Source organism: Equus przewalskii, chromosome 15 (genome assembly GCF_037783145.1).
Source record: "Equus przewalskii isolate Varuska chromosome 15, EquPr2, whole genome shotgun sequence".
In the NCBI taxonomy this organism is placed as follows: domain Eukaryota; kingdom Metazoa; phylum Chordata; class Mammalia; order Perissodactyla; family Equidae; genus Equus; species Equus przewalskii.
The window spans coordinates 37,701,541-37,718,987 of NC_091845.1; the positions used below are offsets into that span (position 1 = coordinate 37,701,541).

At 47.6% G+C, this 17,447-nt stretch overlaps 1 protein-coding gene across 38 annotated transcripts in view; it reads right to left on the bottom strand.

The window, feature by feature from the left end:
• DOCK3 (dedicator of cytokinesis 3) overlaps positions 1-17,447 on the bottom strand; it is a 445,464-nt gene that overhangs the window by 12,323 nt on the left and 415,694 nt on the right. For 26 of the 38 annotated variants that reach the window (XR_011526962.1, XR_011526959.1, XR_011526960.1 and 23 more), the window contains 11 exons: positions 15,672-15,758; positions 14,195-14,299; positions 10,367-10,508; positions 9,147-9,313; positions 8,907-8,993; positions 8,253-8,432; positions 7,564-7,647; positions 7,324-7,440; positions 4,796-4,917; positions 3,415-3,553; positions 2,731-2,878 (listed from right to left, as the gene is read on the bottom strand). Coding sequence is in view for 34 of the 38 variants with exons in the window: in XM_070575184.1 (XP_070431285.1) it covers positions 2,731-2,878; positions 3,415-3,553; positions 4,796-4,917; positions 7,324-7,440; positions 7,564-7,647; positions 8,253-8,432; positions 8,907-8,993; positions 9,147-9,313; positions 10,367-10,508; positions 14,195-14,299; positions 15,672-15,758 (1,378 nt within the window). In the remaining 4 variants the exon portion in view is untranslated. The remainder of the gene's footprint in view (positions 1-2,730; positions 2,879-3,414; positions 3,554-4,795; positions 4,918-7,323; positions 7,441-7,563; positions 7,648-8,252; positions 8,433-8,906; positions 8,994-9,146; positions 9,314-10,366; positions 10,509-14,194; positions 14,300-15,671; positions 15,759-17,447) is intronic. The other 12 variants (XR_011526961.1, XM_070575204.1, XM_070575201.1 and 9 more) reach the window with 1 other exon arrangement.

The following is a 17,447-nucleotide window of genomic DNA, read 5'->3' on the forward strand; positions in this document are numbered from 1 at the left end:
TTTTCTCCAGATGGGCCTGCATGGATGTTGTAGCCTAGAAGTGACTTCCTGCTCTTTCTTAACTGCCTCTGCCCTTATCACCATTCCATGCTTTCTTTCCAGTTCTATTTCACCATTTTGTTTACTTAACATGCCTTGCAGCCCATTCATCTTGAAGGTTTCCAAAGCAACAGGGACCACAGCAGAGAGTGTTAATGAGCATGGTGAGGAAGGCCACTGGTGGACTTAATGTCTACTGTGGGAAGGGAAGGGGCTTCTACTGGCCTCTCGATATATGATAACCTGGAGTTTGGCCCTTGCGATAGCTTGTCTCCAGAGACGGTGACCATCAATGCCTTCCCTCCCAAAACACACATGCCACTCCTCACATCATCAGGTGGAGTCTCGTTCCCCACCCTGGTATCTGAGTTGGCCTTAGTGACTTGACCAGCTAAGAGAATGTGGCAAAAGGGACATTCTGGGACTTCCAAGACTGTGTAAAAAGTAGCCTTGCAGCTTCTGCCTGAGTCTCTTGGAATACTTGCTTTGGGGAAAATCAGCTGCATGCTGTGAGAAGCCCAAGCCACATGGAAAGGCCATATGTAGGGACTCAGGCTGATAGCCCAAGCTGAGCTCCTGGCTGATAGCCACAATCAACTGCCAGCCATGTGAGTGAGCCATCTTGGATGTCTAGCCTAGTTGAGCCATCAGATGATCCCAGCCCCAGGTGACATATGACTACACGCTCATGAGAGAATGCAAGTGAGAATCGCTCAATGAGCCCTGTTAACCCACAGAACCATGAGAGACGATAATAAATTGTTGTTTTAAGCTACTACGTTTTCAGGGGGGTTGTTATGCAGCCATAGATAACCAAGCCATTTGAAATAAAGAGGGATTACTTCCAAATGAGGAGAAAATAATATCTCTCTATTCAACTCTGATGATGCAAGAGCCACGCAGATTCCTCACTGAGCACTTGCAAAAGCTTGATGAGTGAACAGAGATCAGTAAATGGTTAGCTGGAAGGTAACAACAAGCCTATGAGGTCCCGGATGGCATTCTGTCCAGGGCACTGAGTACCAGGCACAGCCTAGAGGAAGTATCTGAACAATGTCAGAGTGGAATTGAGTTAAAATGTCCACTCTTTGCGGCCTTCTGTTTTTTATCAACAATCATGGATCAGAGATCTGTCTTCAGCAAGAACACCCAGATAAAGTCTTAGATATGGCTGAGTATATCTTAGAGAGTTGTTCAAGTTAGAAAATACCCACACAACAGATTAGATTACAAAATCTGGGTTTCTATACCTCTGTTCAGTGTTAAAACACTGCAAATGCTGACCTCCACTACAGTATTTGTGGCTAACTTCTCAGGGTTTCCTTCCTTTTTATCTCCAAAGCCATTTTTCAATGTGCCTTCTTTATAACACAAATCACTGTTCCTTCTTTATGTTTGCAGCCTTCACATATGGACTGATCTTCAACAAGTGCCCCTTTGTTGGTTCATTTGTCTTCTTTAACACTAAAAATGCCTGCTTCCAAACGCTGGCTCCCCTTTTCTGAGTGTTATAATCCATGTTAGGAAGGCAACTATGAAAGTGGAATGGGCATCAGATTGAGGGCTGGAGGGTGTAAAGACTTGTACTCCAAATTCAGCTTGGTCACAAACTGGTTGGATAACCTTAAGCCCCTCTCACTGGTCTTGTTTCCCCCACAGCAAATGAGGGGTTGGGCTGGATGCTTCGGGTGAGTCTGTGGCTGCACCTGTTGCAACCTTATCCCACTCTGCTGTCTCCTGAAGCTTTTCCTGGTTGGCCACTGCATCTCTCCATCACTTTGCCCCTGTTCTCTCTATCACTTCAACTGTGGGCCTTAGAGGTTTGTGTGCTTTGAAGAGATTTTTTTCCTTAATGACTCTCCATGTCATAAACGTGTGCTATTTCTTTGTCTTCAGAATAAGAAGAACAAAGAGATTTTATCCCTCTGAAGCCTGGAAGCAACAGCCAGTGACTGGCTGGCAAGCTCAGACCACTTTCTCCTGTTACTATCCTGCATAGCCAACCCTGGGAAGCACTAGATCTTAGTTACCACAGCTAATTTCCATCCTACTGCAATGATCCTACCTAAAAGGAGAGAGAATCAAATTTTAATGTAGGATCAAGGATCAGAATGTGAAAAAGATGCTGGCTCTGAGAGAACAATATTTATCCAATTGAATAAGAAATCAAGCAATAATTGGCAAAGTAAATAGCTTTTTATAGAGCCATCTCTCTTGATTAAGCCATTCCCACCTGAAGAAAGTGTTTCTGGTTATTATTACTGTTTTAGAATAACATTTTCCATTTTAATTTTAGCCATCAAATTTAATTTTCATACTTTGTCATCATGCTTGATTCCTCAAGACAAGACTCACTTTTGCCTTAACTTTGATCTTTATTCTTCACACACTTCAATGGAAAAGAACTGAGCTCCTAAGCTGTGTGTCCCCTTAACTGAGGTAGAGATGCATTGGCTGGTGACCTCAGAGGCAGCACAGCTGCCGCCAATGCTCAGAGCAGGGTCTGAAGCCAGCCAGAGAGAGAGTTAGAGGTAGGAACCCTGGGTCCTTAGTGCTGAAAGCACAGATGAACATTCTCTCAGTCACAGGACCACTTTCAAAGACACAGCCACAGAGGAGAGGAGGAGGAGTGAGGCCTCATGAGGCTTCCCTCTCCTCTCCATTCTGTAAGCAGTGCCCTGCCATCCTTACCTCGGGCACTGGAAGGGGCAGAGGTAATCATCTGGGATGGTGCTGAGTGAGTGGAACTCAGGCTGGAGGAAGAAGGGCTTGCCTGGGACGAGGACAGAACAGAGACGTTGGTGACTGAGCCCTGGTACCTGGGATTGGGATACGCGAGCTGTAAAGGGAGAAAAATCAGCAGGATAGAGGTCTGAATGGCCAGACTGTAGGACTGGCCCAGAGTTGGCATCTTCATGCCATGAGGTGCCTAGACCCAGTATCTGATGCTGTACCCTGGGACCTGATGGAAGCCAGGCTGATGGACAGCACGAAGGGTCACCCACACCACGAAGGGTCACCCACACCACCCATGGAGCAGAGCTGTTGGGTTGGCTCTAGTGATGGTGCCCATGGAGCAAGCAGGACTCAGCCATCAGGAATGCCAGGCAGGAGGGCAATTTGCAGAGGATCTTTCCTACGAGATCTCTAACAGCAGCCAGGACTGAAGTTGGATTTCTTTCTTGGGAAATAAGGCCTGGGAACCGTGATATGGGATGGTGTGGAGGGTAGGCAGTTTTGTTAGCTCTGGATGTTCTGAATTCAGGAACTAGGGAACTAGGCAGAGTTGCCAGCCCTCAAATCAGACTAGCCAGTAGAGAGGTGAGTCCTCCAGGTACAGGACCCTGGCCCATTCTCTTTAGACAGCTCTGGTACCTGCATGTGGTGGTACAGGTCCTCGGGAGCCTCGCCCATGTTGCTGTCACCGAGCATCACCACATTTCCAGCTTCACTAGACGCGTGTGATGAGAGAGAGGATGATGAATGGCGGCCTGTCCCCATCAAGTTCATGGGGCTGTGAACAAGAGTGGGAAATAGGGAAGAGTCAGGCCTGGAGCCAAGAAACCATGCTAGGTGAGGGGACTATAGAAGGGGGTGGGCAAAACAGTCATTCCCAGCCTCAGTCACCACTGGTTTTGAGGGTTCCATAGCTAATGTTCATATCCATCTGAGGCCTGGAGCAGTCCTGAACCCCACCCTGCTGCTCAGGGGCCCCTGGTCTGGGAAGGCCAATGCTACACTGGCATAGCCTCTACTTAAATTGTTTATGGCTACTCAGTCTGATGACAATCAGCAGTTTCTCAATTAAGAAGAATAAGAGAGATATGCTGAATCGGGTCAAGAATCCCTGATCCCCCTTCCTATGGGGTATTAATCTGAGCCAGCACCCAGCCCCTGCTGGGATCTGCTCCTAGATCAAGGGTGTCTTCCTCATATGGGGAAGCTATCAAAAGAGCTGACTGTGAACCATCTGTTGGCTTCCTTTCACATCTGTGGCCAGAAGCTTGCCAACTATCAATATTCGGCAGCCCCTCATTCATTCATTCCTTCTCTTCTGCTAAGTGCTCACTCTGTGCTGACTTGTAGCTCACACTGGAAAACAAAGCCAAGTGAGGGGCTCCTGTCGCTGGCTTCTCCCCTGGCCTGACCTTCCTACCCTGGATGCTTTGTGTATCCTTGGTTGAGCTCAGGCAGACCAGGACTCCTGAGTTCAGAGCAGCCACACCTTGATATCCACATCACCATGTTGTTCTCTTCCTTAAAACTGACTGGTGATCCTCATTCCCCTTGGGATCAAGTCCAAAGGCCTGAATGAACAAGGCCCATTCAGAGTTGGTCCTGGCCCCCTTCCATGCCCTTCAATCCTGTACTCCAACCACTTGGTTCTACTTGTAGTGCTAACCAGGCTGGCTTGTTCAGATCTTGAGGCATCTGCACATGTCAGTCACTTTGCCTGGATCTTGCTCCATCACCCTCCTAATCCCAACTGTTTTCTGCCTAGCAAACTTCTACTTACCCTAATGCCCCTTCCTCAATACCACAATACCATGTATACTATCCTGTTACCCAGGATAGCGACAGACAGGATGCAGAGAATGGGTCCTGTGTCAGGAACTGTGTAAGTGTTTGCTCTGTTCTTGGGTAAGAGGGCATGTGAGTGAGTACACATAAGCACTATTTCAGACTTCCTTGCTCTGACCCTTGACATTCAGACTTACCTCTGTGGAGGGGACCTTCCCCAGTCCTAAGGCCGTACCTGTGCCGGTGGGTCATCTTCATGCTCTCAGGACTCATGGGGCTATGGGATGCTAGGACATTTCCCCGTGGGGTGCTGGTGCCTGAACATGCAGGACTTAGCTTGTCCAAACCTGGAAACTCCTGTTGAGAAATGAATACCCCTTCACCAGAGAGTAAAGAACAAATAAGTAATTAAGGGGTGAGAGGGAAGAGCAGACTGGTGGTAGAAATGTAAAAGAAAAAAAAAAGAATTGTATACTGTTGGCTGAACCTGAACTGCTGACTTCTTTTGGGCAATGACCTCTTCATGACTAAAATACCCTCCTAACCGCACTGGAATCTAGACTAGAGGCTGTGAGGCCCTAGGTTGACCCCATTAAGAGAACCCATCTGGAAAAGGCTGATGTTGGTCTGAGTTCATAGGAGTGTGTTAACAGGCTTTCACTGCAGAACAAGTAAAACAAGAGCTGGGAGGCAGGAGAGAAAGAGCTGATTATTAGCTGTTAGTCAGTGGGCACCTCTTACATAAGGACTGGGGTTGGGCTTTATTGGATTGCTAAATGGCCCACCTCTTAGTGACCTGGGTTGAGTTGTCTGTGACACTGCCTATGGAAGACAGGACACAAAATCCTGATGTAAGTAACTGAAAAACAGTAAGTTCTATTTTAGCATAAATAAATTCTCATTAAGTACATACACATCTTGGCAGAAACTTTTGATCCCAAACCCTCCTGGGTGACAGCACATTGGTTAGTGTCCCTATTTGCGACTCTGAGGAAACAAAGCACAACTGTCCAGGTTTCCTCAAGTCCTTCAAAATCTGGGAACCCTAAGTCTACTGGGGATGTTTCTGAGGGTGGCCTAAAGAAGTAGCAGGTTTTCCATTCCCTCTTCCAAAGCATGCAGAAGGATGAAATGTGCTCCTACAGCTGGAGAGGACACCTCCATGTGCGTCCTGGAGACCCTGACAAACGTGGGCAAGCATCTTGTGTTTTTTGCTGCAGTGACCTGATAGCCTGCATGGCAGAGACCCCCTGAGCGGCCAGGCTCTAGCTTGTCTGGGTCACTTGCTGGGATGGGGAAGTTTGTACACAGCAGAGAGCAGCCACACCGGCAGGAGACACAGTAGAGAGAGAGGTAATGGAATACCCTTCAGATTCAGTGACACTATCCAAGTTCTTTACTAAATGTACATCCTAATTTTAAGGGAAAAACATAAAAGACTTCCTCTGCATGTTTCACCTTTAAATACCCTGGGGAAATCATTACAGAAAGGAGAAATTTCAGGTACTATGGGCTTCCCTCTGGAAAATGTGCCCATTTCTCAAACAGTAGACAAGCTTCTTTTTCTCTTGTTACATTTCATGCTGTTCACACTTGTGCAGGAACAGGCTGAGACATACTCTAGGGGCTTGGAGGGACTGAGATAACCAGAACCTCCAGCATCCAAAAACAAAGCAAGTTGACCCCAACAGGTTAGGCCCACTAAGTCTGAGTAGTCCAGTCTCCCACGGCATCTGTGGCCAGTGGTCATCCCTGAAGGGGAGCTTCTTGTCCATGATGGCCTTGCCCCACACCAAACAGCTCTACTTCCTTTGCCTTCCTGCCACTTCTACCTAGTGGTCCTGGGTGATAAGAAGAGAGCAGCAGGTAACTGGACTCACAACCCTTGAGATCTGGCAGCCAGCCTGTTTAGCAGGTAAGTTTCTCTAGAAAACACCTGGAGTCAACCTCATGATTGAAAATGGGGTAAGGGCATGTGAACAGGGGGCTCAAGACAACTTGAACCCTATTCTCAGCCAGCCAGTATTTCCTGTAAGACCCTCGAAGGGAAACTAGTCCTGGAACACAGGTCTTGCTTCTGCTTGTGTGTGTGAGTCCTTGGGCCAAATCTTGCTTTGGAGGCCTAAGAGCCAGGCCAGAGTCAGGGAGACCTTCCAGGGCCTGGGCCAGCCCCAGGACCTTCCTGATTCCTCTAAGAGCACGAAAGTACTGCCTGCCCTAGGCTTTCTCAGATGTGAGCCTGGCTCACCAGACATATTGGAGGAAGAAGGAGGGAGGGTAGGAAGAGAGCTAGAGGATAAAAGGATAACGGTAAAGAGAAGGAAAGGAGAGAGAGAGAGAGAGAGAGAGAGAGAGAGAGAAAGAGAGAGCGAGCGCACGCAGAGGGCTGGCTCAGGCTATGCCTTACCTCTGCAGGTTCTTGGGATGAAAAATATCTCCAAAGAGACCCCTATCTGTGGGCCATATACTTCAGCTCTTTTCTTCCTCATATGAAAACCTCTCTTCACCAGCACAATGGCTTGAAAGAGCATTCTTTGCCCTTGAATCTGACTTCTCCTTAGTGAGGGAGTGAATAAGGGGATTCTGGGCATCCTTCCCGTGGATAGAGTACCCACCTCTGCCTTCTGCCCCTCTGTGGTAGGGACAGCTTTTCCTTCACATTCTCCTTCTCCCTCTCCCACCTATCCTGTGGCTTGATGCACAGGTCTGGAGGAAGGGACACCTGCTTCTACTGCTGCAGGGGCAGGACAGGGATCAGCTTACATGGTAGAGACTGGCCCGCATCATCTGGAACTGATCTATCAGTTTCTTATGCAGAGGGCGCATTTCTGGGTGCACAAACTTCTCATGAACTGCCAGTCCGACTCCAAGGATATGGACCTATTAGAGAGACAGACAAGGGCACTCTGTTAAGCCAGGAAACAGCCCTTGAGAACTGAAGCCATCCTATTTTGCAAAGCCTTTCCCTCCTGGCCACTGGCCTCCAAGCCCTGCAAGACATACCTGCTCCTGCATAAGCTCCTTGAGCTGGGTGATCTTCTCAGCATCTCCTGGGTGTTTGGTGATGTAATCTTTATCAAAGAAGGCCTGTGAAAGGAAAGGCCAAGTCAGGAAGACTCTTCCCAGGACTATTAGTTAGATGGGGCCCAGGAAACTTGAGTCTGAAGATGCCACCTGAAAGACAGCTGGGCTGCCTCCTCACAGGTACACACACCAACACAGCTCTAGCCTGGCCTGCTTGAACATCTTGCAATCACAGGTATGCTTTTTGCATCTAAGAAGGACTGATGGTGGCTAAGTCATTTAAGCCTGGATGCTGGTCCCGGTCCCTTAAGACTGGATGGCCTGGGTAGTGGCCAGGGTGTCTAGTCTCTTAGACAGCCCACAGCTCGTTACTTGTAAAGTGCTGGGCTCCAGGGCTCCTCTTGGAGGCCACTTAACATCCTTCCATAATCAGATGGGTTTAATAAAGGAAGAATAAAAAGGAAGAAAGGCTCTACCAGAGAGCTGTGCCACAGAAGTAGAGAGCTTAAAGCCTCATCCCAGGACCATCCTCAGTCAGCTGAGGCACAGCCAGGAGAGGGCTAGTTGGGAAGACTATCCTAGGAGGCTGGAATCTCAAGAAGAGGAGCCTAAGAACCACCTTCCCAGCCAGGCTGCCTGTGTGGGTTTGGTCTAGGGCCTCAGCTCACCTCTTGGTAGCGTGCAATGCCTCCATTAACTGCTGCATCGATGACGCCATTCAGGCACATGCTCAGCAGGTTGATGTTGCTGTGCACCTGCTTGTGTTGATACTGGCTGATCAGGGCCCGCAGCTCCTGGTTCTTATTCTCAACCACTTGGATGGCATTCTCCAGTGGGCTCACCTCCACCTGGAGGCACACAGTGTATAACATCATGCAAGGCACAATGATAACCCCTCCCTCATCACAGCCCTGACAGCAGGGATCTAAGACCTGGGATGCTGATTCCCCACCCTTGTTCCTGTGGACTGGAGACTCCCTGGGCCCTTTCTAATGTTCTCTTTTGATTTGTAGGCACTTAGAAGTACAGCAAATAGTGAAGAGCACCAATTCTGAAGTCAGAGAGCTCTGGCATCCTGAACCTCAGAGAGCAGTTTCTGCATCTGTAAGCTGGGAGATTAAAAACACCTGCTGCTTAGGGGTGTTGTGAGGTTTAAATGAGAGAAGGTATATAGAGCCCCCAGCACAGAATGGGCCTGTGGGAGCCTAGGCCAGGCAGGCGGCCAAAGCTCGCTTTCTTTCTTCAGTCCTTAGAGAAAGGTCCCCAAAGCCAGGGCTGAGGGAGCAGCTGTGAAGATCAGCCCCATCTGAAATGTGTCTCACCAGTTCCCTCCTCTCCACTTCAAACCACCGAGAGATGCCAGGCAAACTGTGGGTCAGGGTCAGCGTGGTACGCTCAATCCACAGGCTCTGTAGGGAGGGCATAGGCAGGTACAGGCCATTAGGCAATTTTTGCCACACCCCACCTGCTTGAAGGATGAGACAGTAAGGAGTTCCCGAGAAAGAGGGGCTGGCCTCTGGCCTCGCTATAAGCCCTCCCTCTGCTTTCCTAGATTTGTTCACCTTGAATTCATTCTCCTTGTCCTTGGGGCCTTTGTGAAAAGGCCTGTCGTACCGGAACTTCCTCACATTGTTGACACGGTAGAAGCTCTTGACTCGATCCGGGACCCTATCCATCTGTAGGACATCCACATAATCTGGAATGGGCGTCACTGCATAGATCTGCAAGTCTGGGCAGGAAGTGAAGGGTAAACCCAGACTTGCCAGAGAGATGGACCTGAGTAGGTGACTCCTGACATCCCCTCAAAGGAGAGAACACTGTAGCCCTAGTTCTCTACCGGCAGTAGCAGCATCTCAAGGGGAAGATGAGATCCAAGCACAGTTAGACCAGATCTCCCTATCTGTACCTCTCTCTGCTACAGCAGTGAATCTCCTGAGCACTCAGCCAAGGTGAGATGTCAATGGCCAAGTGTTTTTCAGTGCCCCTTTAAGAAAGAAGGGGAAAGGGTTCAGGAGAATGCAGGTGCCCCACCCCTCAGGAGTGAGAAAGCTGCAAGGGCCTGGGCCTGCCCACTGTAGGTAAACTGTATTTACTGCAAAACAACATTTTAATAAAATATTCTTTGGGGTCTTTGTGGGGAGACAACATATGGGAGTCCACCTGCCCTCCCTTCTCTGGAATAAGCTTGCCACAGTCATAGTAACTGTCATAAGGCTTCCAAGGAAGCTGTGTCAGGGGGATGAGGGGCAGGCCAGTGTTTGCATTCAGACTTTCAAGTGCCACCAAGACTACAGGCACACCCCCTATCTCTTTCCCCACTCCCTCTGCCCCTAACCCTGGGGTTCTGCCTCAGTTCTCCTGACAAAGATGAGAGATAATAACAGGTGCACATGGGAGTGGAGCAGGGCACAGAATTTTTGGCATCCCTGTGGCACAAATCATGGTGGGAGTCCAAATCACCCTGTGTAGTGATTGTTCCTGGCTGCCTAGGCAGGTCTCTCAGAGGGCAGGATTGGGGGAATAAGGTGCTGGTAGCAACCAGCCTGAGGGATAAGGGTCCCCCTGAAGCCCTGATGATGACTAAGCCCTCCATGGCTGAAGGCATGCCACAGCCTCCTCTGTGAGGCATGAGTGTGGGCTTAGTGATGAGGATATACTCTGGTTCAGGACTTATGGGTAACCTAGCCTGTAAGGCCAACAACATGGCAGAAGGGCAGCTGACCGGTGGGCCTCACCTCCCAGGGCCCCAGCATTTCTTCCCCCACCAAGTGTCAAAAGATACACTGGGCGTCACACTGCAGGATGGCGTCATCAGGGTGGTTGGGGTGCTGCATGGCGACGGCCTGTGGGAACTCGCTGAGCATCCTCTGCTGGAAGGCCTCCAGCCTCTCGTAGTCGTGGCCACGGCACACATATTCTTTGTTCTGCCGCAAACATGAGAGCACACTCTATGCCTTGCCTGTAGCCCCCAACCTAAACATGGGTGTCAGCAGTTACTCATTTCACAAACATGTTCTAGGAATCCTGTGGCAGGCATGGGGCACAGCACTCAATCCCCGTCCTAAGGGAAATGATGGTTAAGTAGGAAGAGGGACAGAAGAAGGGAGAACTGCACAGTGAGGTGGCAGCCCTGGGGGTGGGGCACATGCTGCAGAAGCTTGGAGGAGAGAGGGCACCTTACCCAGGAAGGGGTGCAAGGTTGGAGGTGGGATTTTAGAAAAAAACCATGCCTGAAAAGAGTCCTGAAAGGTCCACCTGGGTTAGCTTGGTAGAGAGGAGTGGAGAAGGGCAATCTATGTGGGCACAGTGACAACCAAGGGACAACAGCCAAGACAAGAAAAGGTGCAATTGGACGGAGGGTGCACGTGGAGACTGGTGGGAAGGTGACTGAAGAGGCCTGCAGGTGTGTGCCAAAGTGTGTGTGATCACTATGTGTGCCACCAAATAATTTCAGAAAGGGGGGTGATCAGGAGCATGCTTTGAAGGATCCCTTTTGTCAGCTGGGAGGAAGAGTCTAAACGTTGCCCAGTATTCAGTGATTAATTATTGTAGCAAATCCTTTGCAAATCTGTCAGCAGAACAAATTGCTATCATTCTAACTACACATTTCTTAAAATCTTGCGTTACATCATATTTGGTTTGAGTTAGGTCGCAGTTTTTCTCTCTGTGAATTGAAGTCATGACAAGGCACCTTTGATCCTGCTGCTTTGTCTACCTCACAGCGGTCAAGAGTGAGTGGCTAGAGGAGGTTCCTCTGAAGCCTTCTGGTCACATCTGTCTGCCCAGCCAGGTGCCTCACCAGATCCACTTTGACAAAGTGGTGTCAAGCATTGGCAGCCCCTCCTGGCATGCCTTCAGAGGAAGATAGAGAAAGAAGTTCTACAGGGCCAGCCATATGCTTCCTGGTACAGGGATGATCACAGGTCAGGCCTTGCAGGACCTCAGACGTTTTGGGATAGGATTTCTGCTCCCTTTTCACTTCCCCTCTTACTATAGGAGAACTCAGCTAAGGCTGGGCCACATGTCTGGATGGATCAGAATGGAATGGCAACACTAGAAGGCAAGTCAAGGTCAGGGGGAGCAGCCTGGCCTCTCCAGTGGAATAGACCAGTCAAAAGACAGAGGTATTTCTAAGTCCCTTGACTGACATGCAGAACTGACAAAGAAGGTAATTGTGAAGAATCTGTCTTTTCATATCTAGTTGCAAAGGTACAATCCTCACCAGTGTCTGTTCATGGGTCAAGTGAAGAGAAACAGAAATTCCCCCAAGAAGGGAGGGCTGGATGTTTTCCTGTCTCTGTGCAGATTAGTAGATAATCACATTTGTGAAGCGAGGTAGGCAGATGGTCCAGAGAAACCAAGCTGACAAAGTTAAAGTAATAGACGGCCTGTGTGCTCAGGGAAGGTGAGGCGGTAGCCTAGCCTGCTGGAAGACCCAGCAGGAGAAAGGTACATAGTGTTGACCTTGAGGCTGGTTGTCAGTTTCAAGTTTGCGCGAGTGAGAGCTCCAGCATCCCTACACAAGGCAGATCTGGCTGTCACTGCTTTGCACTTTGTCCTTGCCATCTACAAGGTAAACAGCTACCTCCACTGGGACTTACTGTATTTGGCACAAACTGTGACCAGCTGAGGGAAGGGAAGGCAGCATGTGGCTAGACTAGGTAGATTTGCATGTATGAAACATAGCTCCTAGGGACTGCTCCTCATGTGGAGATGTGGATAGACTGATGGGTGACATTTCCTAACACCCATTGTTATTCTTCCTCCATTACTGGCCCCCTTGAAACCATGTCTGAACATTCAGACCGTCACTTGTGAGCATTGTTTGGGTAGCTCAGATGCAGGTTCTATGCCAGATCCTACTTGTCAGAAAGCTCTGAGAGCCCTGAGACACTGATGTGCCTTGTGACATGAACATGAGGTGGGGGGAACCAGGCTGTACTATGATGGAGACCTCCTGTTTGGCAGGGACAGAAATGGGGGACGCCAGGGCCTGATTTTGTAATATCCAAAATAATGATGTTTTAGACTAAAATCTGGTTTATGATGTACAGATTGTGGCACTAAACAAGGAAAATAAAATGACAATAAAGCATAATTTACAAAGACAAAATGAAAAAGAAATAAGTTACAGGGCAAGAATCATTAGTTTGTCAGAAAACTTTCTAAAGATGCTTTTGGTTTCTAATTCTTGTACAATTTATTCCTTCTCTTCTGCTGACCTCTACCTCCACTGCTGTGGTATGATCTATGCTGATGAGGGCAACAAATTATGCTACTTCTGAAATGTCTGGGCTGGACAGTCCCTAGAGAGTGAAGGAGGTCCTCTACTCATTCACATTCTGCTACTAGAAACATTCCTGTGGAACGGAATTAGAAGCTTCCTGGGGATCACAATTAGGCAGAGTGTGCTTGCTGTCCCTGTCAGTATTACTAGTTCCTACTGAAATTATTTTTACTTTTAGATTAGAATGATTACTGCTCAGGAAATGTGCTAACTGACCTGCCTTACATCTGAAATGTGGTTAGTCTGGACTCTGTTGCTAACAGACTGGCTTTTTTAAAGTAACCATTAAGCCCAGTTGCCCTTCCATGTGATATCAAACTTATTATTGCTCACTGGTTAAAGCAATTTCTCCAATAAGACAGGATCCCAAACATATCAAAGGGATCCTATGAACTTTCCCAGCTGCTCACTGAGACTTGTGGACAGTGAACTTTAGTAAGATATTGGAACTGGGGACAATCAGAGATAGTCTTAGGTCTCAACTGCAGCCCCAGGGACCTTTCATCAACACAGCTTCATTTAGGTCATCTGAGAACAATGAATCCCTATGGGCTACAGCCTACAAAAGCCCTTGCTGATTCCTCCTGAAGCCTCTGGCTTGTGCTGAATAAAGAAGAAAATCACAACTATTCAATAGGTGTCAATATGCCTATGCTCAGTCATTCTTTCCACTGTCCCAGTTCAGCTTTCCAGGGAACAGTGGAGAGAAATGGCTGCCATCATCCTGGGCCAGAGAACTGGCTGCATAGAAAAGGCTTTCCACAGCCAAGCCAATATTTGGCAATTCTCACAAGTCCTAGGAGCAAAGGGGACTGTCCTCTGGGTTCTCTCAAATCAGCAGTTCTCCGTCCTGGCTGCACAGCCTACAGTGCAGCCAGTGGGAAGAACCAACATCTTAAATGACAGACCCCAAAAGGCCAGCCTGCTGTCGAGGTCAGGGCTGTACTGGTGTCCTGTCTGGCTGAGAACAGTCACAATGGAGGATTCTAGGCAATGGAGGCAGAAGTTGGAAGGTTTCTAACTATGTCTATGGGACATTCTCAGACTCTGGTCATTTCCTAAAGGAACTTGGTTGATTTGGTAAGAAAACCACCTTCATACACTCCAGATTGTTACGAAATAGTACAGCAGAGTTAAACAGAGTCTAAACTTGGCAGCCAGTTCAGCCAAATAAAGCCAAATACCTTTTGTTGACTGCTCAGTCTTTCAAAACAAGAAGTATTCAGTAGAATAGACAAAAAGGTAAAAAAAAGGAGAACAGGTTATGAATGAATTATGTGTAAAATATGACAGAAGTTCTTATGACTACCTGAAGGAACTCACCCGAAGGAAGAAAGGAAACTTTCTGCCATAGAAGCCGACCCGAAAGAACTCAGGCTCCAGACGCTGCTGCTCCATGATGTTGTCGTAGTAACTGGCCTCCATCTTCTGTGAATGAGAAAGGCAGTTGCCTTCAGGTTGACTTGACTTCTAGTGGTGTCCAAAGCAAGGACTTCTAGGCCCAAGTAGACATTGTTTTTTGGAAAGAGAACATGGTAACTCAGTCTAGATAAAGAGTGAGCCCCTAGCCATGATCAGCCTCTCCCAAGGAAGCCACATGATGGAAGAGGAAGCACTCCTCCTCCGCTGTCATCTGAGGGTGGGGTGGGGACAGGCTTGCCCACTGCAGTCCTGAGAGGCTGCTCTGAGTGTCCTTCCCAGTGGGTGGTCATGGACCCACAGAGACCCAGGCTTCCTGCACTTTCAGTGGCACAAGTTTAACATGGACTTTTTTTTCCTCCAGGAATTTCTGGTTTTGACTGATATTCACTACACCAATTGACCCCTGGCTAGTGTTGCTTAAAGGTGGCTAACAGCAATTCTCAGCACCATTTCACATCAGTCCAACTGCATTGCTCTTGTTCATCTATTATCTGACTAAAGATTGTCAGTGAGGAAGTGAGGAAGCACTCAATTGCCAGCATCACTGGTACTGGTTTCAGTTTAGGACATTTTAAAGTTTAAAAGTTAAACTAAAATCCATGATGTCTGGCATTACCAAGGTCAGGAAGTTTTTAAGTCTTGGCTGACCTGGCTTCACATTCAGAAAAGCTCACTGAACTTTGGGAAGATAGCTCTAATGCATTCAATCAAGCCAGCCTGCCAGGAAGCAGAGGCCTTCAAGGCCCAGTCAAGAAGCCACTGCTAGAGAACCACACAGCAGAGCTAGTCACACTGACAAAGGTGCAGGACGAGGGTGAGCTGACATTTCTGATCTCTTTTTGCCAACGAACGCAGCAGCTGTTATGATTCAGAACCTGGTACCAACAACCAGGAAAAATTTAGTGGAGACCTTCAAAGTGCATGGGGCAATTCACTTAATTTTTGAATATTTTGCTTCAAAGAAAGGAGTATTAACAAGGTGGTTGAAAGTGACCACAAGCTAAAACAGGGAAAGATTTTACAAAGTTTTCAGATGAAGCATCCCTGAACAGAATCATTTAAGGAAAAGCTTCTTCATGAAGTTGAGCTGCCACCTTCTCCTTGAAACCCCCATCCTATCCTGCATATGTTGCTTCTCCCTTCCTCGAGCACTAGTGTCCTTGAGTCTGGATCATACGATCATTTATCAAGTGTGTGTTTGGTTCCTCGGCCAGATTGCAAGCACCTTGAAGGCAGGAACCTTGGCTTCTGCTTCTGTACTGTCCATACCACTAAACCAAGGGCTGGGCCCGCAAGTGAATGCTCACTTGGAAACTGATGTGAGGAGAATTCTGTCACCTCCAGTTAGGGTTGGGGTTGGGGAAGGGGCAAAGCTCACCCGAATCCAGCTGAGGCTCTGATAATCGTAGAGGCTCTCATACTGACACGCCAGCTCCCTGCACAGTGGGATCCCAAACTCCCAGCTCTGCATCAGAAATAGGAAGAAGGCTTCAGCACCTCAGGCATCCTTGGAACACCCAAGCCCACATCAAACTCATCAGGGAGTACAACAAAAGGCCTCCTGAAACTCATATGTCACAAAGAATATATGGTCAAAACCAATTTGTAAAGCACAACAGACAGCACTGGACAGCACTGTGGCTTTCTAGCTCAAGGCACAGCTTTCAGATTTCTACTCAAACGTCTCCACTTCCAAGAGGCCTTTCTCTATCTCGTCAATGACAGGCACTTCCCCATCCATTTTCTGTTTCATTACTCTGAAGTTATCTTATTTAAAAAAAGTATTTACTTTTTTGTTGTATTAGTCTCAATTAGATGATAAACTGCAGGACAGTAGGGACTCTGTTTATTTACTTTAGCCTCAGAGCCTAGAACCGTGCCAAGAATGAGCAGGCACTTAATAAAGATTTATTTAATGATTCAGTCAGTGAAGGAAACAATGACTTCTAAATTAAAATCATATAAGCTCAGAAAAAATTATGGAAACCAAGCAAGAAGTGGCTATCCAAGGACTTGGTAGTAGGCCTGCCAGTTTCCCTTACAGAAAGCTTCAAATCTTAAAGTAGGCTTCAGATGATCCTTGCCTAGTCAGGTTCCAGGCTGTTTCTGTGGTATGGCTCTTGTTATGGTGACAGGCCCATCTAACAGGTGCCTGAGGAAGGCTGCAGTGGCCTTCACTAAGGGGCCATATTGTTCATTTCCTTCTCTTTTTAATATAGTGCTTTCTCTCTTGGTTAGATTGGGAATCGTCAGTTTCTTGATATTTTAGCCAGATTCTTCTCGCCAGCTTCTAAGTACTAATTAAAAATTTTTTATTATGAAATTTTAAGCATATAGAAAAATAGAATAGAAGAATGAACCCCTAGGTACTCATTACCCAGCCTTAATAATGACCGACTCATGGCCAGTCCTGTATCATTCATATCCCATCTACTTACTCCTCCCCATAGTTTTTGAAGCAAATCTCAGACATCATAGAATTTCACCCACAAATATTTCAGTATGAATGTTTAAACAATAAGGACTATATTTTTTAAAAATACTATTTGAAATAGCATCCAGGAGAAGGACAATACTATTTCATTTGGGACTGTGTTTCTCAAAAAGAGCATATTATTTCTATCCTTTAAAGAAATTAATGCCATATGGATTGAAACTGAACCACTAATAAGATTGAAACAAACCAAAGAGAATTTTAAATAGACCCCGATTCCTTGCCCACTACAATGCCTCTGCCTCCGCAAGCTAGAAAGCCTCTTACATCTCCATATGAAAGCTTTCAAAGGGGCACACATCAGTCCTCTCCCTGGCTCCAAGAGCTGCTAGGGTAGGTTTAAGCCAAGGGCCCACAACAGGGCCTGCCTGGCAGGCAGCTGGCTAAGCAGCTGAGCAGTATGCAGACTTCTGGCTAGCCTGACAAGAGCACCCCACGGAGAACTACTCATTTAGGTGATGAGAGCCCCATGTATGGCTAAAGGCACTCTGCCTGCTGACAGTAGCTCCCAGTAAAGCAGGTCTTCTCCCCTATTGGGATCAATGCTCATCTGCCTTGCTGTCATCTCTGCCCTAATTTGTAACCCCGCTGCTCCAAGCCCTCCCCCAACCCCACACTTATCTTTATAGTGAGCCGGGACTAAGAGTTTTAAGACCCTCT